The 20,856-nt window shown below is 34.4% G+C and overlaps 3 protein-coding genes across 5 annotated transcripts; 1 reads left to right on the forward strand and 2 right to left on the reverse strand.

Annotated features, from left to right (window-relative positions):
- Positions 1-455: 455 nt before the first annotated feature.
- Positions 456-5,444, reverse strand: LOC143447099 (sodium-coupled monocarboxylate transporter 1-like). Its single transcript, XM_076947034.1, has 13 exons — positions 5,041-5,444; positions 4,818-4,927; positions 4,370-4,558; positions 4,189-4,254; positions 3,896-4,029; positions 3,179-3,391; positions 2,950-3,090; positions 2,333-2,551; positions 2,129-2,241; positions 1,867-2,024; positions 1,438-1,586; positions 1,248-1,351; positions 456-1,170 (listed from the first exon to the last, which is right to left on the reverse strand). Exons 1-13 carry the CDS (start codon positions 5,099-5,101, stop codon positions 959-961), a joined length of 1,869 nt encoding a protein of 622 aa, XP_076803149.1. The 5' UTR covers positions 5,102-5,444; the 3' UTR covers positions 456-958.
- A 1,950-nt stretch (positions 5,445-7,394) lies between these two features.
- On the reverse strand, positions 7,395-12,564 carry LOC143445495 (sodium-coupled monocarboxylate transporter 2-like). Of its 3 annotated transcripts, none has more exons than XM_076944637.1 (13): positions 11,782-12,564; positions 11,569-11,678; positions 11,189-11,354; positions 10,977-11,014; positions 10,571-10,690; positions 10,194-10,348; positions 9,968-10,108; positions 9,353-9,571; positions 9,149-9,261; positions 8,965-9,054; positions 8,598-8,712; positions 8,468-8,512; positions 7,395-8,390 (listed from the first exon to the last, which is right to left on the reverse strand). In XM_076944637.1, exons 1-11 carry the CDS (start codon positions 11,966-11,968, stop codon positions 8,627-8,629), a joined length of 1,425 nt encoding a protein of 474 aa, XP_076800752.1. In that variant the 5' UTR covers positions 11,969-12,564; the 3' UTR covers positions 7,395-8,390; positions 8,468-8,512; positions 8,598-8,626. The 3 variants fall into 3 exon arrangements, with proteins under 3 accessions (XP_076800752.1, XP_076800751.1, XP_076800750.1); XM_076944636.1 differs by having other exon boundaries at positions 8,897-9,054; XM_076944635.1 differs by having other exon boundaries at positions 8,468-8,712; positions 8,897-9,054.
- A 3,029-nt stretch (positions 12,565-15,593) lies between these two features.
- LOC143445501 (peroxisomal membrane protein 11A-like) lies at positions 15,594-20,385 on the forward strand. The gene is made up of 3 exons (XM_076944646.1): positions 15,594-15,752; positions 19,440-19,555; positions 19,699-20,385. The coding sequence occupies exons 1-3, from the start codon at positions 15,649-15,651 to the stop codon at positions 20,202-20,204; spliced, it is 726 nt and encodes a 241-aa protein (XP_076800761.1). The 5' UTR covers positions 15,594-15,648; the 3' UTR covers positions 20,205-20,385.
- Positions 20,386-20,856: the final 471 nt, after the last annotated feature.

The following is a 20,856-nucleotide window of genomic DNA, read 5'->3' on the forward strand; positions in this document are numbered from 1 at the left end:
TCAAATGCGTATAACATTATGTTTTGATGTCTTAAGGTCGACTATGTTTTGAATACATTCCACATAGGGCCTAGAGACCAAAAATCAAAAATCTTTATTGTGTATTTCCGGCAGAAATGCCTAAAAGTTCACCGTGGAATATAACTTTAACCGCTTGTATATGTGACGGAACGAAAACCGCTACAAAATCTTCAACTTTAAGCTTTAACGTTCTTTAACTTTAACTTTAACAGTGCTATAAATTTATTAGTATCTGCATTTTCTAGTAAAAATTACAAAGCTTTAGTTTATGTGTGGAATGCAAAAGCTATAGATACCTGTCAAAAATAATGTAACAAAAGTTTTTTTTTTTAAATCTGTAATATGCTTGACACATGTAGAGTATAGCTGAATGTTTATAAACGTCATTTTTTTAATGATTCTACTCTAATTAAACGGCAAAGTTAACAGCGCTTTAAAAGAAGTTTCACCTTAAGTAGGCCTATATACAGTATATACCAACAACAAAACTAACCAAATGTTGCAATGGATATACCTTTTAAATTCCAGGCAGTTATTAGTAAACATAAACACATAAACACATAAACACAATGCAGCAAACAATGAAATATATCTGCTAAACAGGCAAGCTACCAAACTATAATAAGTGTTGACAGAGACTTCTACAAGAATGGAAGTTGCTTTTTTCCGCCATGATATATTCAACAGGCTAAACAGATATCAAAAATGACACGAAGGCCTACAGCTTAAAAATATCAAACAAACAGGCCTATTTATCCTAACTTAATAATCCGGCTAGTAGAAATAAAGTGTTGCATTTGGACTACATATTAACTGAATATTGTTCGAAGAGTGATTATGATGGTTTGGCAAAAAATGTTTCCAAACATACAGAAACAACCTAAGCGGAAAACATAAAGCTACGATCTTCATAACATCTTGAACTCTTCTTCTCCGTTTAATTATCATCGGATTTTTCTGAGTTTGCAGAAGGACATCTTTCTTCTCGAAACGATAGCCTAATTTTCTCGGTGACTTCAGAACGGTCAGACATTTTGATGGCTTCCGGAACACCAAAACGGAAAAATCGACGAACTTTCTCCGGAAAAATTTCATTATCAATAAATGGAATGAAATAGCGAGGATCAGCATCACTTGGCTTGTTAGCGCCTGTTTTTGAGAAAACGATTTTGCAAGTAATATTTCCAAGTTAATACGGATATTTCATACTTGCTTAAAATTTTTACCTGTGGCAATCGACACTAACAGAGAAATGACGATAGTTAAGATGAATCCCAGCAAACAAAAGTACAAAAAGGAAAGTGACCAAAGAGAATAGAATAAAGCTGGCCTGAACAAAGAAAAGCAAAGTTTAGCAGGTAAAACCAAAAAAGCTAAGTTAAACAAATAATATCTTGAAACAGAGAAAAAGATTACTTATCATCTTGGGCTGAATTTAAGTTCATCGAGTCTGTTAATGAACCATTCCATGAAGCCAGATGCTCCGAACTGCTCATATTGAAATAAGGGTCAAGGGTTGAGTTCTGCGTTGCACTCACAGGACAACCTTGCGTTGTGGTTGGCAACTGTCTCAATTTATCCGCTGGTTTTTGCGTAGATTACTGAACTGACTCCCATCCAGATCATGAAGACTGAAGTCGCTATATGACCCACCAGTACTCCCTAAAATAAAATATTTAAAAGAAACAATAACTGAACTTAGTTAAAAGTAACCACAAAACAAAATTTTAATGATGAACTGTTGGTTTTCCGAAGCTTTATTAGTTTATCTTCATCATGTTACTGCATTTATATAAGTAAATGCAGTAATTGAAGCTTCCTTTATATATTACAGTATATACGTACGGTAACATTCGCCCAAGGAAAGAATATACCAAGAGTAAAAACAGCCAAAAGGGGTCCATTGAACGCACCATTAATGGAATTTATGATGGAAAAAATCGTTCCTCCGAGTGTTTGCACAGAAAATGCTATTACAGCTGTCAAACATCCGAGCAGCACGCCTGGGAAGAATAAAAGAATTTAAGATACGGACAAAATTTAGTGAAAAATATCGTGCTTTCTATTAGTAGGACAGTTTTGTTACTTTAAAATGACTGTGGTATACCTGTGATCTTGCTAGTTAACACTTTTGCTCTGTTACTCAATTGTGGTTTCCAAGGTATGACGAAGTCTTCCAAAATAAGTGCACCCAATGAATTTATACCTGACGATACAGAGCTGAAAAAGTAGTGACATGTACTAATGCCAATTTGCTTCATTAAAACATTGGATTTCTTATGAATTCAATCTCATCTGTAACTTAGCTCACCTTAACGTGCCACTAAAAGCAGCTGACACAAAAAGTCCTGCCATTCCCGGAACGTCACTAAACACGTCTGATATCAGCACTGCAACAAGTTGGTCTGGTTTTGTTATCCTTCCATACTTTAAAGGGTCACAATTTTCATAATAGGCGTATGTTGCACATCCAGTAATCAAGCTGACGAAGGGAATGATAACAGATAAGATCATAGAGATAATTGATGCCCTTTACAAAAATGGTTGGTATTAAACTTGAGCAAAATTATTTGGAGAAAGTCTACAAATTTTTTTGTTAAAGTTTTGAATAGAAGATTTTGTCAAACAAAAATTTATGATGATAGCGAAAACCAAAGGAAAAATAAATTTTATGTTAAAAAGAATAATCTGTTGTTAAAATCTTGGAAGTAATACAAAGACAAACGTGGTGACGTTGATGGAAAGTGATTAAACATGTCTCAAAAGTTCTTTTGAGGTAGAACGATAGTAATGAAGTGTTTAAAAAGACAAACATTTTAAGAAGACGTTGCTTTAGAGTAGACACATCAATTTCAAATTTTCTTTGCGATATAGCCTAGGTATAGTTTTATAGATTGATTTTTTTGATTAAGTGCTAGGCCTCCTAACTTTTTGGCATCTTTGACTGATTTGCATGACAAGAATCGTTGGGCTGAGGGCTGTGTGCAGCATGTCGATTGAGTTCTAACAAAAGTTCCTCCAATAAAAATAGTCCAGACAGTTCTTTGAAGTGTGGGATCCATATTAAAGCTGAAATTTAAAATTTCATATCAATTAGTTATTAGCTTTTACGCGAAAAACAAAAACAATAACATTTGGGTTGATCTCAATCATTTACTCAAAGATATTCATTCTTCCTCCTCTCTCCAGGAAATCCCACATTTTTCCAAATCCTCCAACGATCACAATCGTCTTTACCAAGGCTGCAAATCCACCAACAAACATGATCACCGCTTGTAAAGTATCTGTCCATACAACTGCTTTCAAACCACCCTGTGTAATTGAAACTATACTTTGCAAGGATAACAACTTCAACAGCTGAAGGACAATAGACAACAAATTATTTTATCTATCATCCTATTATAAATATAAGGAATTAAATTTTCGTTTGCAGTAAAATCTAAAGCAAGATTTTTGGATAAAAGTTTTACTTATAAATATTGTGGATAAGATAAATACATGATTTGTTAGAACTTTTTAAATGTTAGCATTTTATTTATCAGAACAGTATAAAATAGGGGTGGGCAACATACGGCCCGCGGGCCGGATCCGTCCCGCGACGGGATTTTGAGCGGCCCGCAGACAGTTTCCGGTCTTACATGATAATGTGGCCTGCGGCCACATTCTGCCGCAATCCCTGTATTGCGTCACTGAATAAGTCCAAGTTTGCCAACCTGAGAAAGATGGTCATAAATCTACTTGTTCTGTTCGGGTCTACATACATTTATGAGCAAACATTTTCGACCATGAACATTAATAAGACAAAGCTGCGTTCCAATCTATTCAGGAATCCGGCCCGCCAAGTACTTCATTTTCTCATATCAGGCCCGCCGACCGAAGAAGTTGCCCGCCCCTGGTATAAAACGTGCATATTCCACTTGTAATCACAATTGACCAGTTAAGACTTAACGGAGTTAGAGCATTTAGAGCAAGTGCCGGAAGATAAACCGTGATTCCCATGTAAATTGTCTAAACAGATGAGAAAATGCCTTAAAACATTCTTTACACGGTTAGATCCTTAAGTTTTTATTTCTATACAAGATATTTCAAACTTTTATACCAAACACAAGAAAGATCCTTCAGCAATTGTAAAATTTTTCAATGATTGAAAATAACGTGACCATATACCAGTTGCAGTATTGAGATCGCAGAGCACAATTTTCTTACTTTGACATCAAAACGTAGCTCGAGGTACTGCCATTTGTAAACAAACAAGCTTTATTTTATTTAAGTGTTAAAAGCAAGCTAATGCATATCTATATTTATTCTTACATGAAAAATTATTTAAAGAAAAAATAGTTTTACTAACCTGATATATGGAATAAAGACTTAATTTGTGCACCAATGGAATGTAATAAAAGTAGGCAATAACATTGGGAATAATGGAAGTTGTGGAGTACCAAATAACTACTGCCCCATAATTATAAGCTTCTGTAGGAAAGCTTATCATTGTTATTGCAGAGATGTACGAGACTGCCATTGACAAACCAAGTGGAATCTATTGCAGAAACATAATTGCAAATAAAAACAACAAATAGCTTCGCTCACTACAAGAAAAATAATTATGATGTAACATTACATTATAAGCAAGGTTTCTTGTCTTCTTATTATTTATATTCTATAATAAGATTCTTAAAGTTATTACAGAAATACGATAGGTTTTGTAAAATCATTTCAGATTGTTACCTCTGATAAATATATAAACCAGCAAATTTTTATCATTTGTGCAATTTATCACCTCATAGTTTCCCACTTACCGCTGACATTGATCTTCCACCAAAATTATAATTAACCAAGGTCTGGTTCTTAGCCTTCCTATCCTTAATAGCGTAGTAGATTCCTACCAGCGCAGCAGCTGCCAGCATTCCTGTGGAAAAATTGAAACTTTTACACAAATACTCCGGACTCCGGAGCATTAACAAAACGTAATTATTTATCTCTATGTAATTGTTAAAGTTGCCAACACTTTTTTTATCATACCAATAAAAACGACGAAATCGGCCGTAGAAAATTTACCGCTGCTCGACTCCGTGTACGACATTCCGGCGGTAATATTTGTAGTTCCTATTTAGCTAACAAACTTTATTTGGCACACCTGACACCAAAACAATTAGCTGATAGGAACCAAAAATTTAGAAAAGTTCAGTTGTGAGCTAAAGTTAGCACTTTTACATGCAGTTTTATTGTTTTCATTCATAATTGAAAGTAAGCGAACCCGCAGTTAATTGTATGAATGAATACAATTTCATCAAGAAATGTTTAGTGAAGACTGAAATTTCATCACTTCTCTGATAATTAATTTTAAAATACTTCAATTTTTAACTTAAATACAGCATTTTTAACATCATGATTTTATAATCTTCTGCACCACTAAATCGGCCTACACGAAACCCTTGCTTTGCATTAAATCCAAAAATCCTGAATTCTGCCACCCTGATCAACAAAGTTGTTTTCGAGCAGTCATAAAACGCCGACGTGCAGCAATATTTTCTTCAGGGTATATACCGTACAGTAGGTTAACGTGGTTAGCTTGAAAGTAATTGATCAAAGAGCAAACTATAAATGGTCATAAAAATAAAAATGCGGTATCATCAGTTGTGTTGGAGCGTTCTGTAAATACAGTATATTAAACTCGGTCAAAAACGGAAAAGAAAATATGACAAAAAACTGAATCGTGAGCGTAAAAATGATAGATTTTAATGTTTGGCAAATCCGAATCTATAATAATTTATTATAGCTTAATGCTCATCATCAAAGTTGTGTTTGTTAATACAAAGTTAAATATGCTATATGGCTGTAGTAAATGTAGCTGCCGCCTATAACAGTAAATACATTGTCGAAGTGCTGCTTGCATCACCAGATTACAAAACGGCACAGCGAACAATAAAAAATATTAAAAGCCACGTAAGTTACCTGGCCATAAATTTCGCCGTTTTTTATGACACTTTTGAAACAAGTTTTATAGCGGAGGGTCTGAATATACAATGGTAATTAAAATGTTGAAGAGGCAAAATTTTGGCAGCAATAGATTTATAAAAAGAGAAACTTTGTTGTGTACATTTGCGTAAAGACTTTAACAGTATAAACTTTGTACTTGTTTGCTGGTCGTGGTAAACATCATGAACCAATTCGAACAAAGTTACATATCAGTAACCAGCAAAAAAAGAGAACGATCGCTAGTTGACTTCCCAAGAGCATGCACACTTTTTGAGAAATAAATTCATGTTTAAAACACAAAACAAGTATCGCTATGTTGGATTTTTATTTAGTTTTGAACATCAAAATAAAATTAAGTTCAGTGACTTTGGTCTACTCGCAACTAGAGGTCAGATACCGGGGTTGAAAAACCCAATCTTCATGTTTACCGCATACGTGAATTCAGACTATATCTTCTTATGTGTATTTAATGTCTTCTTTATAACAATAAGCCTAGGCCTACCTAAAACATACATCTTTTTAGTTGTTCGGTCTACATACAAGGTTCTGTGAGTTTAAGAAATTTACGTTCTTCGCATTGATAACAGCTCTAGACTTAATTGATATATGTGACAACTAGCTTTATACCGAAATTTTCTAAATAGCTTAACTTTTCAAGAGCGAACTTGGCTAAATTTTATAAATTTACATCTCCATACCCAGCTTTCCTAAGTTTTTTATTCTATTAACCGGTCTAACAGCAATTCAGCCAATCACATTTTCAAGTCTACGTTCAAGTCATTTATGACTCGCTTCGGTCCCTTTTCACCATATCAAGCATCACTTTATTCATATGGTTCGAATTGTAAAGAGCAGAATAAAACTTTCACTGCCCCACTACTTTGCATGAGCCTATATTGGACCACTTGCCAAGAAGTTGTGTGTACATCATAGGCCAAAAATCTGATGCAGTTTTAGACATCATTCAAACCGTCGATAAACTGAAAACTTAAAGGAGACAACTGTTTTTAAGAGTCGCTAATGACGTTACAACATTGTTTGGCGACTTGACTGTACTTTATATATTAGTATCGATTTAAAACACTGGATTTTAAAAAGGTTGCCGCTATTTGAATGAAATTGATTAACTAAACGTTGATTTTTAATGTAACGTAATCGAAAAAGGCTAATTTTGTAAACTCTATTTAAATGGTAGGCTATATACAAGATCAGTTCATGCTCTTATATAGGAAAGCCTATATGCCTATTGATTGGGGTGATGTAACGGTGATTTTACAGGTATTTATTTGTTTCATAAAAACTTTTGGAAAAATTAAAACGTTGAATTTTGTTCGATGTTAAAATTAGAAATTTGACTAGTACCTATTAAAAATAATGTAACAATAGTTGACTAGATATAAATTTGTAAAAAGTTTTATTCGATATTTTCAAAGATATAAACATTAGGCCTACTAAATGAGTCCAATGTAATAAAATAGCAAAATCACCCGTATAAAGTAACAAACAACAACACTTGTTCAAAACGTATAAATATTAGTACTAAGTATAGACTATATATGACAACAACAAATAAAGAAAAATCTCTACTGTATAAATTCTTTTTTAATTCCAAACGTCTGTTAGCAACACATAAACAAAATACAACAAACAATGAAAATATCGGCTAAAGAAGCCAGCTATATAAGTACTGTACATATGCTGACCGAAACCCTAGCGAGTACATTATAATCGTGGCATTAATAACAATGAGTAAACGAATACTTCTAACATTTCTCACAGTAGGAATGCGTATATGCCATACGCATAATGTTGTTCGTTGTAAGCTAACGTTAAAGAAAAATTAAAAAGGTTACCAAGCAAAGTTTTTTGTAACTTATACTATTTCAGCATTGTTAAAAAAAGCCGATCACTTTAATGGCCTCACGCAAATTTCCTCCCACAAAAACATATTAAGCTGGAAAGACAAGAATACGATCATCATCAGTTACAGAGCTTTGCTTTTCTGAACGATTTTGATGTGATTCTTTCGTGCTTGAAGGATGACAGTTGTCTTCTCGGAACGATAGCCTAATTTTCTCGGTGACTTCAGAATGATCAGACATTTTTATGTCTTCCGGAACTCCAAAACGGAAAAATCGTCGAACTTTTTCCGGTAAAATTTCATTCTCAATAAATGGCATGAAATAGCGAGGATCAGCATCACTTGGCTTGTTGGCGCCTGTTTTTGGCAAAGTAATTTTGCAAGTAATATTTCCAAGATAATACGGATATTTTTGCTTAACTTTTTATCTGTGGCAATCGACACTAACAGAGAAATGACGATAGTTAAGATGAATCCCAGCAAACAAAAGTACAAAAAGGAAAGCGACCAAAGAGAATAGAATAAAGCTGGCCTGAACAAAGAAAAGCAAAGTTTAGCAAGTGAAGTAAGGTTAAACAAACAATACCAAAAATAGAAGAAGAAGATTACTTATCATCTTGGGCTGAATCCATATTCATGGAGTCCGTTAATGATCTATTCCATAAAATCAAATGCTTAGAGTTGGTCATATTGAAATAAGGGTCAATTGTTGTGTAGTTCATTGCATTCACAGGACAACCTTTCGTTGTGGTTGGCAACTGTCTCAATTTATTCGCTGGTTTTCAGTAGATTACTGAACTGACTCCCATCCAGATCATAAATATTGAAGCCACAACATGTCCCATAAGGGCTCCCTAAAAGAAAATATCATAAGCAAACAATAAAAAAACATATAGTTAAACGTTACCATACAAAACAACGACATTTCAATGAGAAACTCGATTGCCTATATGTCTTTCCGATTACAATAGCAACTTTATGTTATTGTATCAATAGAAATCTATGTAGATTGTCGAATTTCATTTATATGTATCTTACGGTAACATTCGTCCAGGGAAAGAAAATACCAAGGGTAAAAACAGCCAAAAGGGGTCCATCGAACGCACCATTAATGGAACTTATGATGGACACAATAGTTCCTCCGAGTGTTTGCACAGAAAATGCTACTAAGGCTGTCAAAAATCCGAGCAGCACTCCTAGGAAGAAAAACAAGAATTTAAGACACGGACAAAATTTAGTGAAAAATGTCGTGTTCATTATGAGAAAGGAACATTTTGATAGCTTTTTTACCAGTGATCTTGCTAATGAGTACTTTTTTTCTGTTACTCAATTGTGGTTTCCGAGGTATCACGAAATCTTCCAAAATAAGTGCACCCAATGAATTTATACCTGACGATACAGAGCTGAAAAAGTACCAACATGTACTAATGCCAATTTGTTTCATTAAAACATTGGATTTCTTATGAATTCAATCTCATCTGTGACTTAGCTCACCTTAACGTGCCACTAAAAGCAGCTGACACAAAAAGTCCTGCCATTCCTGGGACGTCACTAAACACGTCTGATATCAGCACAGCAACAAATTGATCTTTTTTTGTTATCCTTCCGTATTTTAAAGGGTCACAATTTTCAAAATAGGCGTAGGCTGCACATCCAGTAATGTAAGCGACCAAAGAAATAATGATAGACAACACCATGCAAATAATTGAAGCACTGTACATAAAAATGTGTTATAGCATGAAATTGAGCAAAGAAAGTTGGCTGAGAAAGTTTAAAATAACTTTTTGTTCTGTGTAGAACGTTTTGCGAACCAACAATTCGTGATGATTCCGCAAATAACAGCGAGAGAATTTATGTTATACTGTAATTATAATATACATTAGTATTAGTTTCGTTACGGTTAGAACTAAATTTGCGTATAATTTAAACACTAATTTGTAAAGGCTTAGGTACTGTATAAGTAAGAGAATTAAACTTCTGAAAACTTATGTTTAAATAAAACGACGTGTTTTAAGAAGAAACACAAAATTTAATAAAATGACTTCAGTTGTACTATAGGCACATCAACAGTTTTGAATTAATTTTTTAAATTAAGTCAGTACTGCTTACAATCTGGCATCTGTGACCGATTTACATGATAAAAATCGTTGAGTGGAAGGCTGTGTGCAGCATAATATCCGAGTTTTCATAACCGTAGCCCCAATAAAAATAGTCCAAAATGTTCTTTGAAGTGTAAGATCAATATTGAATCTAGATATTGAATTTTCATATGAACAAGCGTTTTATTAGTGAACAACAGCAACGGCAGCTTTTGGTCTTTGTCTCAATAAGTTACTCAAAGATATTCATTCTTCCTCCTCTTTCCAAGGCATCCCACATCTTTCCAAATCCTCCAACGATCACAATCGTTTTCACCAAGGCTGCAAATCCACCAGCAAATATGACCGTTGTTTGTAGAGTATCTGTCCAAACTACTGCTTTCATACCGCCCTACAAAAAAAGGCACTCAGCAAGAACAACAATACAATTTAAAGACAAATGAATATAGTGTATCTCTTTTGTCGATCGTATATAACAATTGTATTATTTTTATCCGGTAAATATTAAAGAAAGATTTTAGCCTAGTATAAAATCTAAATAAATATATAGCCTAACAGATAAATAGGCTAAATGATTTTGTTAAGCGTTTTTAAATGTTAGCATTTTATTTACCAGAACAGTATAAAACGTGCATAATCCACTTGTAATCATAATTGACCAGTTAAGGCTTAGCGGAGTAAGAGCATTTATAGCAAGTGCCGGAAGATAAACCGTGATTCCCATGTAAATTGTCTAAACAGATAAGAAATCGTCTTTAAAACACTGTAAATAGTTGCATAATTGAAATTCAGTTTTAATCCAACAAATACAAAATAATCAATCGTTTTTATACCATATTGAAAAATTCTTTGCAATTCTAAAAATTGAATATGAAACATAAAACTTAAAACATTCTTTATGCGGTTGGATCCTTAATATTTTACTATAGTGTAAGAAGTTTCGAAGGTCTATATCATACACATAAAAGAACCTCGAGCAATTGTAAAATTGTTCAATGATTGCAAGTAACGTGACATACCAGTTGGACGATTGAAATCGCAGAGCACAATTTTCTTACTTTGACATCAAAACGTAGCTCGAGGTACAGCCGTTTGTAAACAAACAAACAAACTTTATTTTTATTCAAGCAAGCTGCTGTAGTCTAACTTCTAGTTATTTTAGCATACAAAGGTTATAAATAAACACATTTCTACAAACCTGATTTATCGATTTAAGACTTAATTTATGCACCTATAGAATGTAATAAAGACAGGCAATAAGTTCCAATAACATTTGAAATTATGGGAGCCGCAGAGTACCAAAGCACCATCATTCCATAATTATAAGCTTCTGTTGGGGCGCCTATTATCGTTATGGCAGAGATGTACGTGACTGCCATTGACAAACCAAGCGGAATCTAATGCGGAGACATAAATCCATACAAAAACGGTATAAATGGCTTTTATTAGGATGTGACACTATATGCAATGTATTAATGATCTTGGTCTTCTTTTTGTTTATGTACAAAATTGTCAAAGTTGTAACAAATGTATTCAGGAATGTTACCATTTGCGAATACTGCAACATTTTCATCATTCTATCAATGTATCACTGCGTAATTTTGCACTTACCGCTGACATTGATCTTCCACCAAGATTATAGTTATCCAAGGTTTGGTCTTCAACTCTTCTATCCTTAATAGCGTAGTAGATTCCTACCAGCGCAGCAGCTGCCAGCATTCCTGTGGGAAAAATTGAAACTTTTACGCAAATACTTTGACGCTTCAACAAAACCTATATTTATCTTTATAATTGCTAAAGGTATCCTTACTATTTTTATCATACCAACAAAAACGACGAAATCAGCCGTAGAAAATTCACCCCTGCTCAACTCCGTGTACGACATTCCGGCAGCTACGTAGTTATAAATTACCAGAGTTAGCTTCATAGTTGACACACTCGTTAAATATTTTAAACGGAATCGATTTGACACAAACGTAATTAGTTTGGCAAACATGAATTTTAGAAACATTATCAAAAAGTCCAGTTGTCAGTTAAAGTTAGAAATTTTTGGCGAAAGTCATCACTTGTCAGATATTAAATTTTAGAATAGTTTACTTTTAACCTGCAAAGGTTATACTGTAATCTTACAGTATTTGATTTATGAAAGATGAACTGCATTTAAAGCGTTATTCAACTTTATGGAGACCGGAGTTTACAGTTGCAATTTTCATGTTTTTTAATTAAAACTAGTTTGTGCTAGGCTCTTAATGCTTTTCTTGCCATATATTTAATCTCACAAGCTGCATTTGGCGTAAGATCGCCCTTTGTTTATTGTATTATCACTGTTATAGCCTTATTGCAATGACGCACCATGTCGATTGAGCAGTTTACACAAACAAAAAGTTCTGCTGTATTAAAATTTTTTACAACCTTTCTATATTAATTTCAACGTTTAAACAACAACCAGCTTCTCATCGACATTTTCAACTTAACTGGACTTGCTTAATTGTAAATTCGCGAATTTTGCAAAATTCTCTGCAGACCTGTTCGGTTTCAGTCATGTATTCATAATTCTCACTCTTTTGCGAGGCCACGGGTACTGACCAGTCGCTAGGCGAGACCGTACTGCACTACGATATATATTCGTGTTTGCAAAGTGTTTGTGTTGCTGCAATAGCTTTCTACCCCCGGCCAAGTATTGATTGATTTGCACCATTTTTGATGGCGTTAGATTTATTGTTTGGGACTTTCTATTGAGTTTGGCGTCACACGTGAGTTGACGCAGTTTAATCCTCAAATCCGCCAGCTAGTGGCAAGCATAAACCAAGTAATCAAACTCGAGTCATTTGGAAGAACCGACTCGAGTCAAGTCAAGTCAATTGAAAGCTGAAACCAAGCCATTTGGAAAGTAAAAATACCGTTTCTTTCAACAAGAAACATTTGTGAAATTTTACAAAGCTGCTTCGTGTTGTGTTGCCATACACATTCCGTCGTTTGTGTGAAAGCGAATTAGTTTAAATTGCACTTTGATTCCACTAAGCAGTTATTTTCTGGAGGGATGCCATAAGCTATGGTAAGCCATACTGGACAAAAGTGAAAATCGTTACGTGCATAACAGACTTGGACAACTAGTCGTTTTTCAGCTTTTTGCAATTAGATTGGAATTAGAATTAGAGCGTACTAAGCTTTTATAAATTAGAATTGACAGTTCGTACAGTTTATAATAAATTCTTTCCATAGGTGGTCTTCTGATTGAATGGGGGGAAATTACCTTTCTTTTATACCACTCAATGCCTGCACGATGCACAGTTGCATTGTGTGTGCGAAACATGCCACTCTTGTCGGTAATAGGGCTAGAACCGTATCGAGGTCAGTTTCTGGATCTTGAAAATCACCCTCATCACAAAAATTTCAATCTTCTTCATCCATTCAGGTGCGGTATGCATAGCATCTACTTTCATTTCAAAAGTCGTCAAATCTATAAGCGATAGGCTTTTTTCATTGAGCTTGCGTTGTCGTTTATAACGCGTCGAACTTTGCCGTCGATTTGGTATATCTTCACAAAATCTTCATACTTGTTGGCTATGTTGACAGCAGTGTGTCTTTCGGCAAAATGTTCGCAGCACAGAACGCGAGACTTCAAGTTGAATTCGTTGTCAACAAAGTGTACAGTAAATCCGATAAATGAACGCATCTGGAGGTTAGTCCAAATTTCAACAGAGACATATGCAGTAGTATCTACCATATGTCGTCTTTTAGGAGGATTTGCCCTTTTTTCTAAAGAAAAAAAATTGTCCTCCGAGGACACTGAAAAATACCCAAATGTCCTCCTTTTCTGCATTTTGCGCTTTCTTGCTTATATTTTCAACAGAATTGTATGTTTATGTGACTTTTCGGCATGAGGCCTAAGTCAAGTCAAATGACTTTTCTGCGACAGCATGAGGTCTAATCATTTTTCTTATCATTTTTTAAATTTAAATACTAACTAAAGCTAAGCAACAATGCCAAAGAGGAACACTGTGTTTTCTGATGAACTGTGGCAGAAGTAGGCTATATCCTTGTTTCAGAAAAGGACATAATGATTTTGAAGCAGAATGCATTACTTGTGCATATGCGTATAATTATCCAAAAACATGTGATAAATTCTTTAAACGTAAAACTTTATTTGCATTGTACTTGCCGGAGAAATTGTCCTCTTTTTTGGCAATGAAAATATGGTAGGCCTAGCAGCAGTAGTCAAATCATTCATTTCAGCTTTTACACTGTTCACTATGATTTTTTCTGTTAAAGCAGAAGTGTCCAACCCGTGGCCCGCGAGAAGGTTCTGAGTGACTCGCGCGGGGTTTGGTGACACTTAATCACGCGACACTTAATCACTTGGACAGTTAATCACGCGACATTTAATCACACATTTACAGTATCGAAAATTGCAAGTCTACACATTGGGAAATGTGAGCAACTGCACGAAGATAAACTAAAATTTCACTTGACAGATAACGGTCAACTGCGTTTTGCACGCGCAGTTTCAGTGCCTTGTATCGCTTTGGAATAGAAGGTTGAGTACCAGCAATTCCTTGCAGAAACGTTGCACGTTGCATTTGAAGGTCTTTTTCAATTCCTTGTATGAAAGTCCACAATGTTGTATCTGACATAGTTAATACTTTCAAGGAGGAATTTTACATTTTTGTAATCTTCTCTCATTTGGACAGAATGACCAACGGGTATGGATGAAAACTGGTTTCCATTATGAAGGAGGACACATTTCAAACTTCGTCTGCCTCTGATAGCATGCCCGATCACGAGAAGATGCTTGAGCTGCTTTCGTATTTCGAACACACATATATCAGAGGCAGACGACGTCCGGGACGTGTTGAAAATTACGGCTCAGCCATCTTTCCAATCGAAAATTGGAATCATTACGAAGCCGGGACAAATTGCATTGCAAGAACCACGAATGCAGTCGAAGGTTGGCATTTTGGTCTCCAAGCGCTTTTTCAATGCCACCACCCGACATTGTGGACTTTACGCTCCTTTTAAATTTATCGAAGACAAATATATTTATATGTGTATAGCAAAAAGACGTTTTAAAACCAGTTGCCAAAGGGTAAATGTTAATGTTACGTAAGACTAAAATTTGCAACCAAATACGAGAATCGTAATGTTATTAAAGCAATCACTGTGACGGCTACGTCATAAACCCTAGAGTGCCATCCTATATCGTGCTTTTTATTTTGCTATATCCTGATTATACTGGGTTAACACGGTTCAACCACCATCAATCAACATACCGGAAGACGAAATATATACGGTAGGATAAACTACATCATTGGGACTTCACGCAATTATGCATGCAAACGTGCATATATTATTTACATGTTTTGTATGTGGCGCCATAATGATTTGGACCCCTTTATCTTACGTGATACTAATCGGGATTATCATAATAATCATGATTATCATCTTGCATGATAATAATTGGGCCTTTTTATGCCTTTATGAATATAGTTGTACTATACTGGTTAACTGGTTTGCAAGACGTCTCTGCTAGAAGCGTTATGTAAACCACAAAGTAGACAAACGGTCTGAAAGCAGCGGAACTTATGACTTTGCTGTTAAACAAACATATGGGTCTTCCGCTGGTCAAAGGTCAAATTCTTCCATTCGTTCGCATCAGCATGACGTCAGCTTTTCAGCAGTTGCCAGTTACCAATGCGAAATGTGAACAAGTTGCCAGATTTTCCATTGCATATAGGAGTCATGCAAAGTGTTTTTGATTTCACCAACAAGACTCAAGGAAGAGACAAATTATACAGGTACCAAAGCAACACAGCATATTTAACATGTAAAGGCTATCAGGGTCTTTGTAGCCTACTTTTGATGCGCTCCTGAAAGCCGAATCAAGGCCTGAATGGGCACTGAAAAGGAATAAGCCCGAAAGTACGGCAGTTTTTTCGACGAGAAATCGTGTCCGCAAAGACGCATATTTTTGTACTGTATTGTTCATTTTTCGCCATTAACTGTGCGAAGCGAAAGTTACGATACTAACGTTTATAAGTTTGGCATAACAAAACTCATGCTCACGAACAATTAACGAGCAGGAAAAAGTGGTAAACCCCAAGGGCTTAACACATGCAACATAACAATTGTAAGATATTTTGGTGGGTAGGGAAACCACAATTCTTTGTTTATTTGCTATAAATTGGCATTTAAACCATCAGCTTTTCTTTGTTTATTTATTATAAATCGGTGTGAAGACAAAAACGTCAAGTGTGCGGCATGCACGTTAATGAATCTTGTGCGTTTAAGTGCCACACTTTTCACTAAATGGAGTAAGGACTTGTTACAGTTAGTTACTTAATAACTTAAGTGCCATATATCACTGTTTACTTCAGTTTAAGTCACATAAATGATTAGAGTCGTAGTGACTCAACATGAGTGACTTTTTTCGAAAACTTGACTTGATCCCCTTTTTAAGAAAGTACATAAATGACTTGACTCAAGTCAATACTGGTATTTAAAATGATTCGAGTCGGTTGTTTTTGATTATATTTCAGCATTAGAGTAAACTAAAAAAATATCTATTCTTTGGTGCAAACAACTTAAAGCGTCAACTTAAACTAATTTTATTCAGAAAATGTAAATGACTTGACTTGTAACTTGAGTTTGATGACTTGGTTGTGTCTCTTTAAATGATAATAAAAACTTTATAAGGTGTGGCTTACAATCGAATAAATACGGCAAAATAAAATATAGTGTAAAATTTTTTTCAATACTCGAACCTGAAGGATATGAGAACTCATGCGAAAGTAAAGGCGACCTTGTCTAGCTGCGTTACATGCTTTTACAGACACTTTCCGAGTTACGCCAGCAATTTTTTTTAGTGGAAAGATTTTTTTCCGTTGTCCATACTTAGCAATTTAAATTGTCGACCTATGTTGATTGTTTTTAAATTACAAGTGTTCTGGACATCAGATTATAAAGATTTCGTTCAGTTGAGTAGCAAATGAATTCCTTTACAGTTTTACACAATAAAGAAAATCTATTGAAAATATTGTCCAGTATCTATGGCGCCTGTAAATGTAGTAATTAAGTTTGTATTAACTTCTAGTTGATTATTTTAAACTTAGCTTGACATGCAAAATATAATTACACTATAAAAGTCACCACAGATAACACTCAAACCCTTCCTCATTTTACTTCGCTGACCATACATCTAGATGTCATATCGAAGAAGTTCAGTGCGTAGGGTTCAAACCGCTGTAAAATAAAAACTAGTCAACATGTTTTCAATGTTTTTCTTTATCATGTAAAAGAATTCATGAATATGCTACTCATCTGAAGGAAATTTTTACAATCTGAAAACCGAAACGCTTGCAATTTTTATAAAAATGAAAGTGGGTCGACGACTTCTATGAAGTATAGTAAAATAAAAAACAAGATATAGGTTATTGCTCTGAAGGGTAACTTTATTGTTGGTTTTTCCACACAATAGAAAACGTGTAGAAAATTCTAAAATAAAGTTAACCTTCAGATTGCCAACCTGTATGTCTTGTTTTATATTTTACTATAAACTTGGGTTAACACAGTTCAGCCACCATCAACTATTAAATGTGGATGATCGAAAAAATCTTGCCACCCAAGAAAAATGACGGTCGTACCCTGGAAAGGGTCTATTTCGTATAGGCTACTTGTTCAGCTGTTAGTTCATTTTTGCCTAGTAAGCCCATAGCGTAAGCTCACATACAGACTTATATTACCGATACCTGAAGGCTGAGGCAGTTATTGCGGGATGTTTAAGATGTGATTTACCCTTTGCTGTTGTTGCTCTGCCCACTTTTACTTATGTATATTCACAATAAGCTGTAGGCTATCATCAATGCACCTGTTGTTGGTGTATGTTGTTTATACAGTACGAGATAATACTGTATGTATACTCAAGTCAAGTTATTTCCCAAAACAATACTCAATTCGTGTCATTTTAAATGTTTCTAAAAAGTTTGTTTGTTCAAAAATGTGACTCAAGTTTTTACATTTTTGCCTAATATCATGGAAAGCTCTTTTTGTCAAGGAAGGTGACACAGTTACATATATAAAACATTCCATATAAAAACATTGACTATAATACACTAAACCTGCCAATGACAAAATACTGTACTCATGCGTTGTAAATTTTCTTATAATGTATGTATGTGTATTAATTATTGTTCTATTATAATCATGTTTTCAGTTAGTATGGTTAATTTGAAAAAAAGTTTTCTTTTTTCTTGCATATTATGCATGTAGCACAGAAAAAAGAAATTCTTATATGCGTTTATGTGATTTGCAATTTGGTGGTATTTATTGTCATTATCAGTTTGGTGTATGATATAATAGGGTAGATTATTTATATGAAGGGTAGATTAATAAATAAAGCATTGTATCTAAAAGATAAAATCCACAAAATAATAATATGATCACCTACTTTATATGATCATTTTGGTGTGCTCCCGAATTTTTCCATGCAAAATTCTTTCATTTACTACTACCACTGACCAGGAATCGGATATTATTATTACCATTATTACCATTTTTTCCATTTCCAAATTTTTAATGTCATTTATGCTACGTGACAATGACAACTGTGCCATGTCTATTCTCAATTCACCTAGTGACATCATTGACATTAATGTTGGTATTTAATATCAATCAAATAAATGGAAAAGTCGACGTTTTTGTCATTTTGTGCCTAACTCTATGGATCCTGGTGTGGTTAATCAGTACTGTAGCAGCTTCAATTATTGTCGACCATTCAGATATTATGACCAAAATGGTATTGTCCCAAGGTGGTTTATAGTAAGTCCTACTGTAATAGCCTACTTATTACAATAGACCATACTGTAATAATTTTGTTATATAACATATGCACAAATTTACTTAAAAATTGTTTGTTGCTTATGCTTAATATATGACAATGCTTATATAATACACACACATTTTTTTGACAAACAACTCTTAAGTTAGCTCTTTACCGTCAGTTACACAACCAAAAAAACAACATTTCTGATGAAAATGGTTTTAACTGCTTTGCTTGCATTTGTATGCAAGCTGTGCATAGCATTCATAAATTTGGTAACAACCTCATACCATATTGTACTATCTTAAGCAAAGAAAGTTCAGCTGATTTTGCAAATCTGTCAAAAGTTCTGACTATACAGAAATATATTCATGTTTCATCTAAATGGCATCATCAGTTTTTATTTGTTTTAAACAGTTTTATTAGACAATTTTAGACAGAAATTACATTATAAGCATGGCGACTTATTTCAAACTGCATGAATACCATGTAAATAATATCTTATCGTAAGGACACGTGTTATAGCCATTGCATAACTTCGCAGAAGGATAATTTAAAGTATGTTGAAGGACTAAATACACCACACCGAGAAATACGTTGATATATTTTTAAACATATTATCTACATCGTGACTCACCATAATTTTGACTTCGTAATATTTTCTTAGGACTGCGCAATATGTAAGCAAGCTACTGGGATGGGGAATGCAAGAACTTGAAGCTGATCCTGAGATAATTCAGAAGCTGGCAAAGCTTGAATCACATGCAAGCACCACGAGGAAATGTAAGAGGTTGTTCTACAAGTGGTTATGTGCCGACTGCTGAGAAACTGCGACTATGTGTTCAATTGTAAAGTCTCATTGTTATTATTGTTTTGTGATGTAGCTGAAACACAACTTTACATAGCGAGCGTTTCTTTTTACCCAGTTTTTAGACTTGGAAAGTCTTTAGAAAGTTTGCAGGCTGCCAGGAAAACTATGGCTTTAGTGGACCCTGTGCTTCGTACTACACTCACCATATCTCATCTTAACAAGGCAGGATTTTTGTTTATTGACCATTATTTGTGGCTCGGCCGGATCGGCATTGCAAAGGTGGACAAGCGCTGGGACTACATATCTGCACGATTTTATCTCGGATCAATATTGTTATCAATACTTAGAGACCTGTATGCTGTATACATTGCTCTTAAGAGATTAGAACAGCGTGAGCAATACAATGAAAAAAAGGTTTATTTGCCTTTGTGGGTTCAATGCCTTAAAGAAAACCCAGAAGCTACTTTAGATTTACTTAGAAATATCTGTGACTTTCCTATTCCAGGTTCAAAATTGGGTTATTTTCCTAAGCATAATGGTTTAGTTGGAATATGTGGCCTTGTATCCTCACTTATTGGGGCTTACCAAGTGGCATACCCACAAATAAAATTAAAACCATGATTTCATTACACGTTTCTGAAATTGATTTCGTTATAATTGTTTTTTGATCTGCGTATACATCATATTGTATTTAAGAAATTTAATTGGGAACTGGTTTATGAATATGTACGTGTCGTTGTTTTTCATTTATCACTTCTGTTACGAAATCATTTTGTAATACAATAATGAAGCAAATTTTTTATATCCGGGTACTGAGTTGAGACAAGCGTCGCTTCATTCACATATTGTAGAAAATTCTATCTGCAAAAAGTTGATCTCCTTCTCATATATTTGTTGTGCAATAGATTATTTATCGTATATGCCCTTTAATATGTCAAATTAATTTATCCAACATGTTAGTTATAATTGGCACTTTATTTTTACCGCACAGCTTATTTATAACTTAGTGCTGAACATAGTAAATCTAATTGTGCAGTTTAGAACTGTTTAAAAAAACTGGCATCGTTTTATGTAATTTGCCTTTGCTTTGCAACTGCTTTTGCTGTTACGAAAATTTATGTCAAATTGTGTGGATTTCTTATCTTTAGACAGGCAGATGTTATTATTTTGTAGATTTACGTTTTGCAAGCAGTAAATAAATATGCAAAGATGTGGAAAGAAGTTGTAAGTAATGCAAGGCATGACTTGTAATATCTACATAAATGTAATAGTT

This window comes from Clavelina lepadiformis, chromosome 2 (genome assembly GCF_947623445.1).
Source record: "Clavelina lepadiformis chromosome 2, kaClaLepa1.1, whole genome shotgun sequence".
Lineage (NCBI taxonomy): Eukaryota > Metazoa > Chordata > Ascidiacea > Aplousobranchia > Clavelinidae > Clavelina > Clavelina lepadiformis.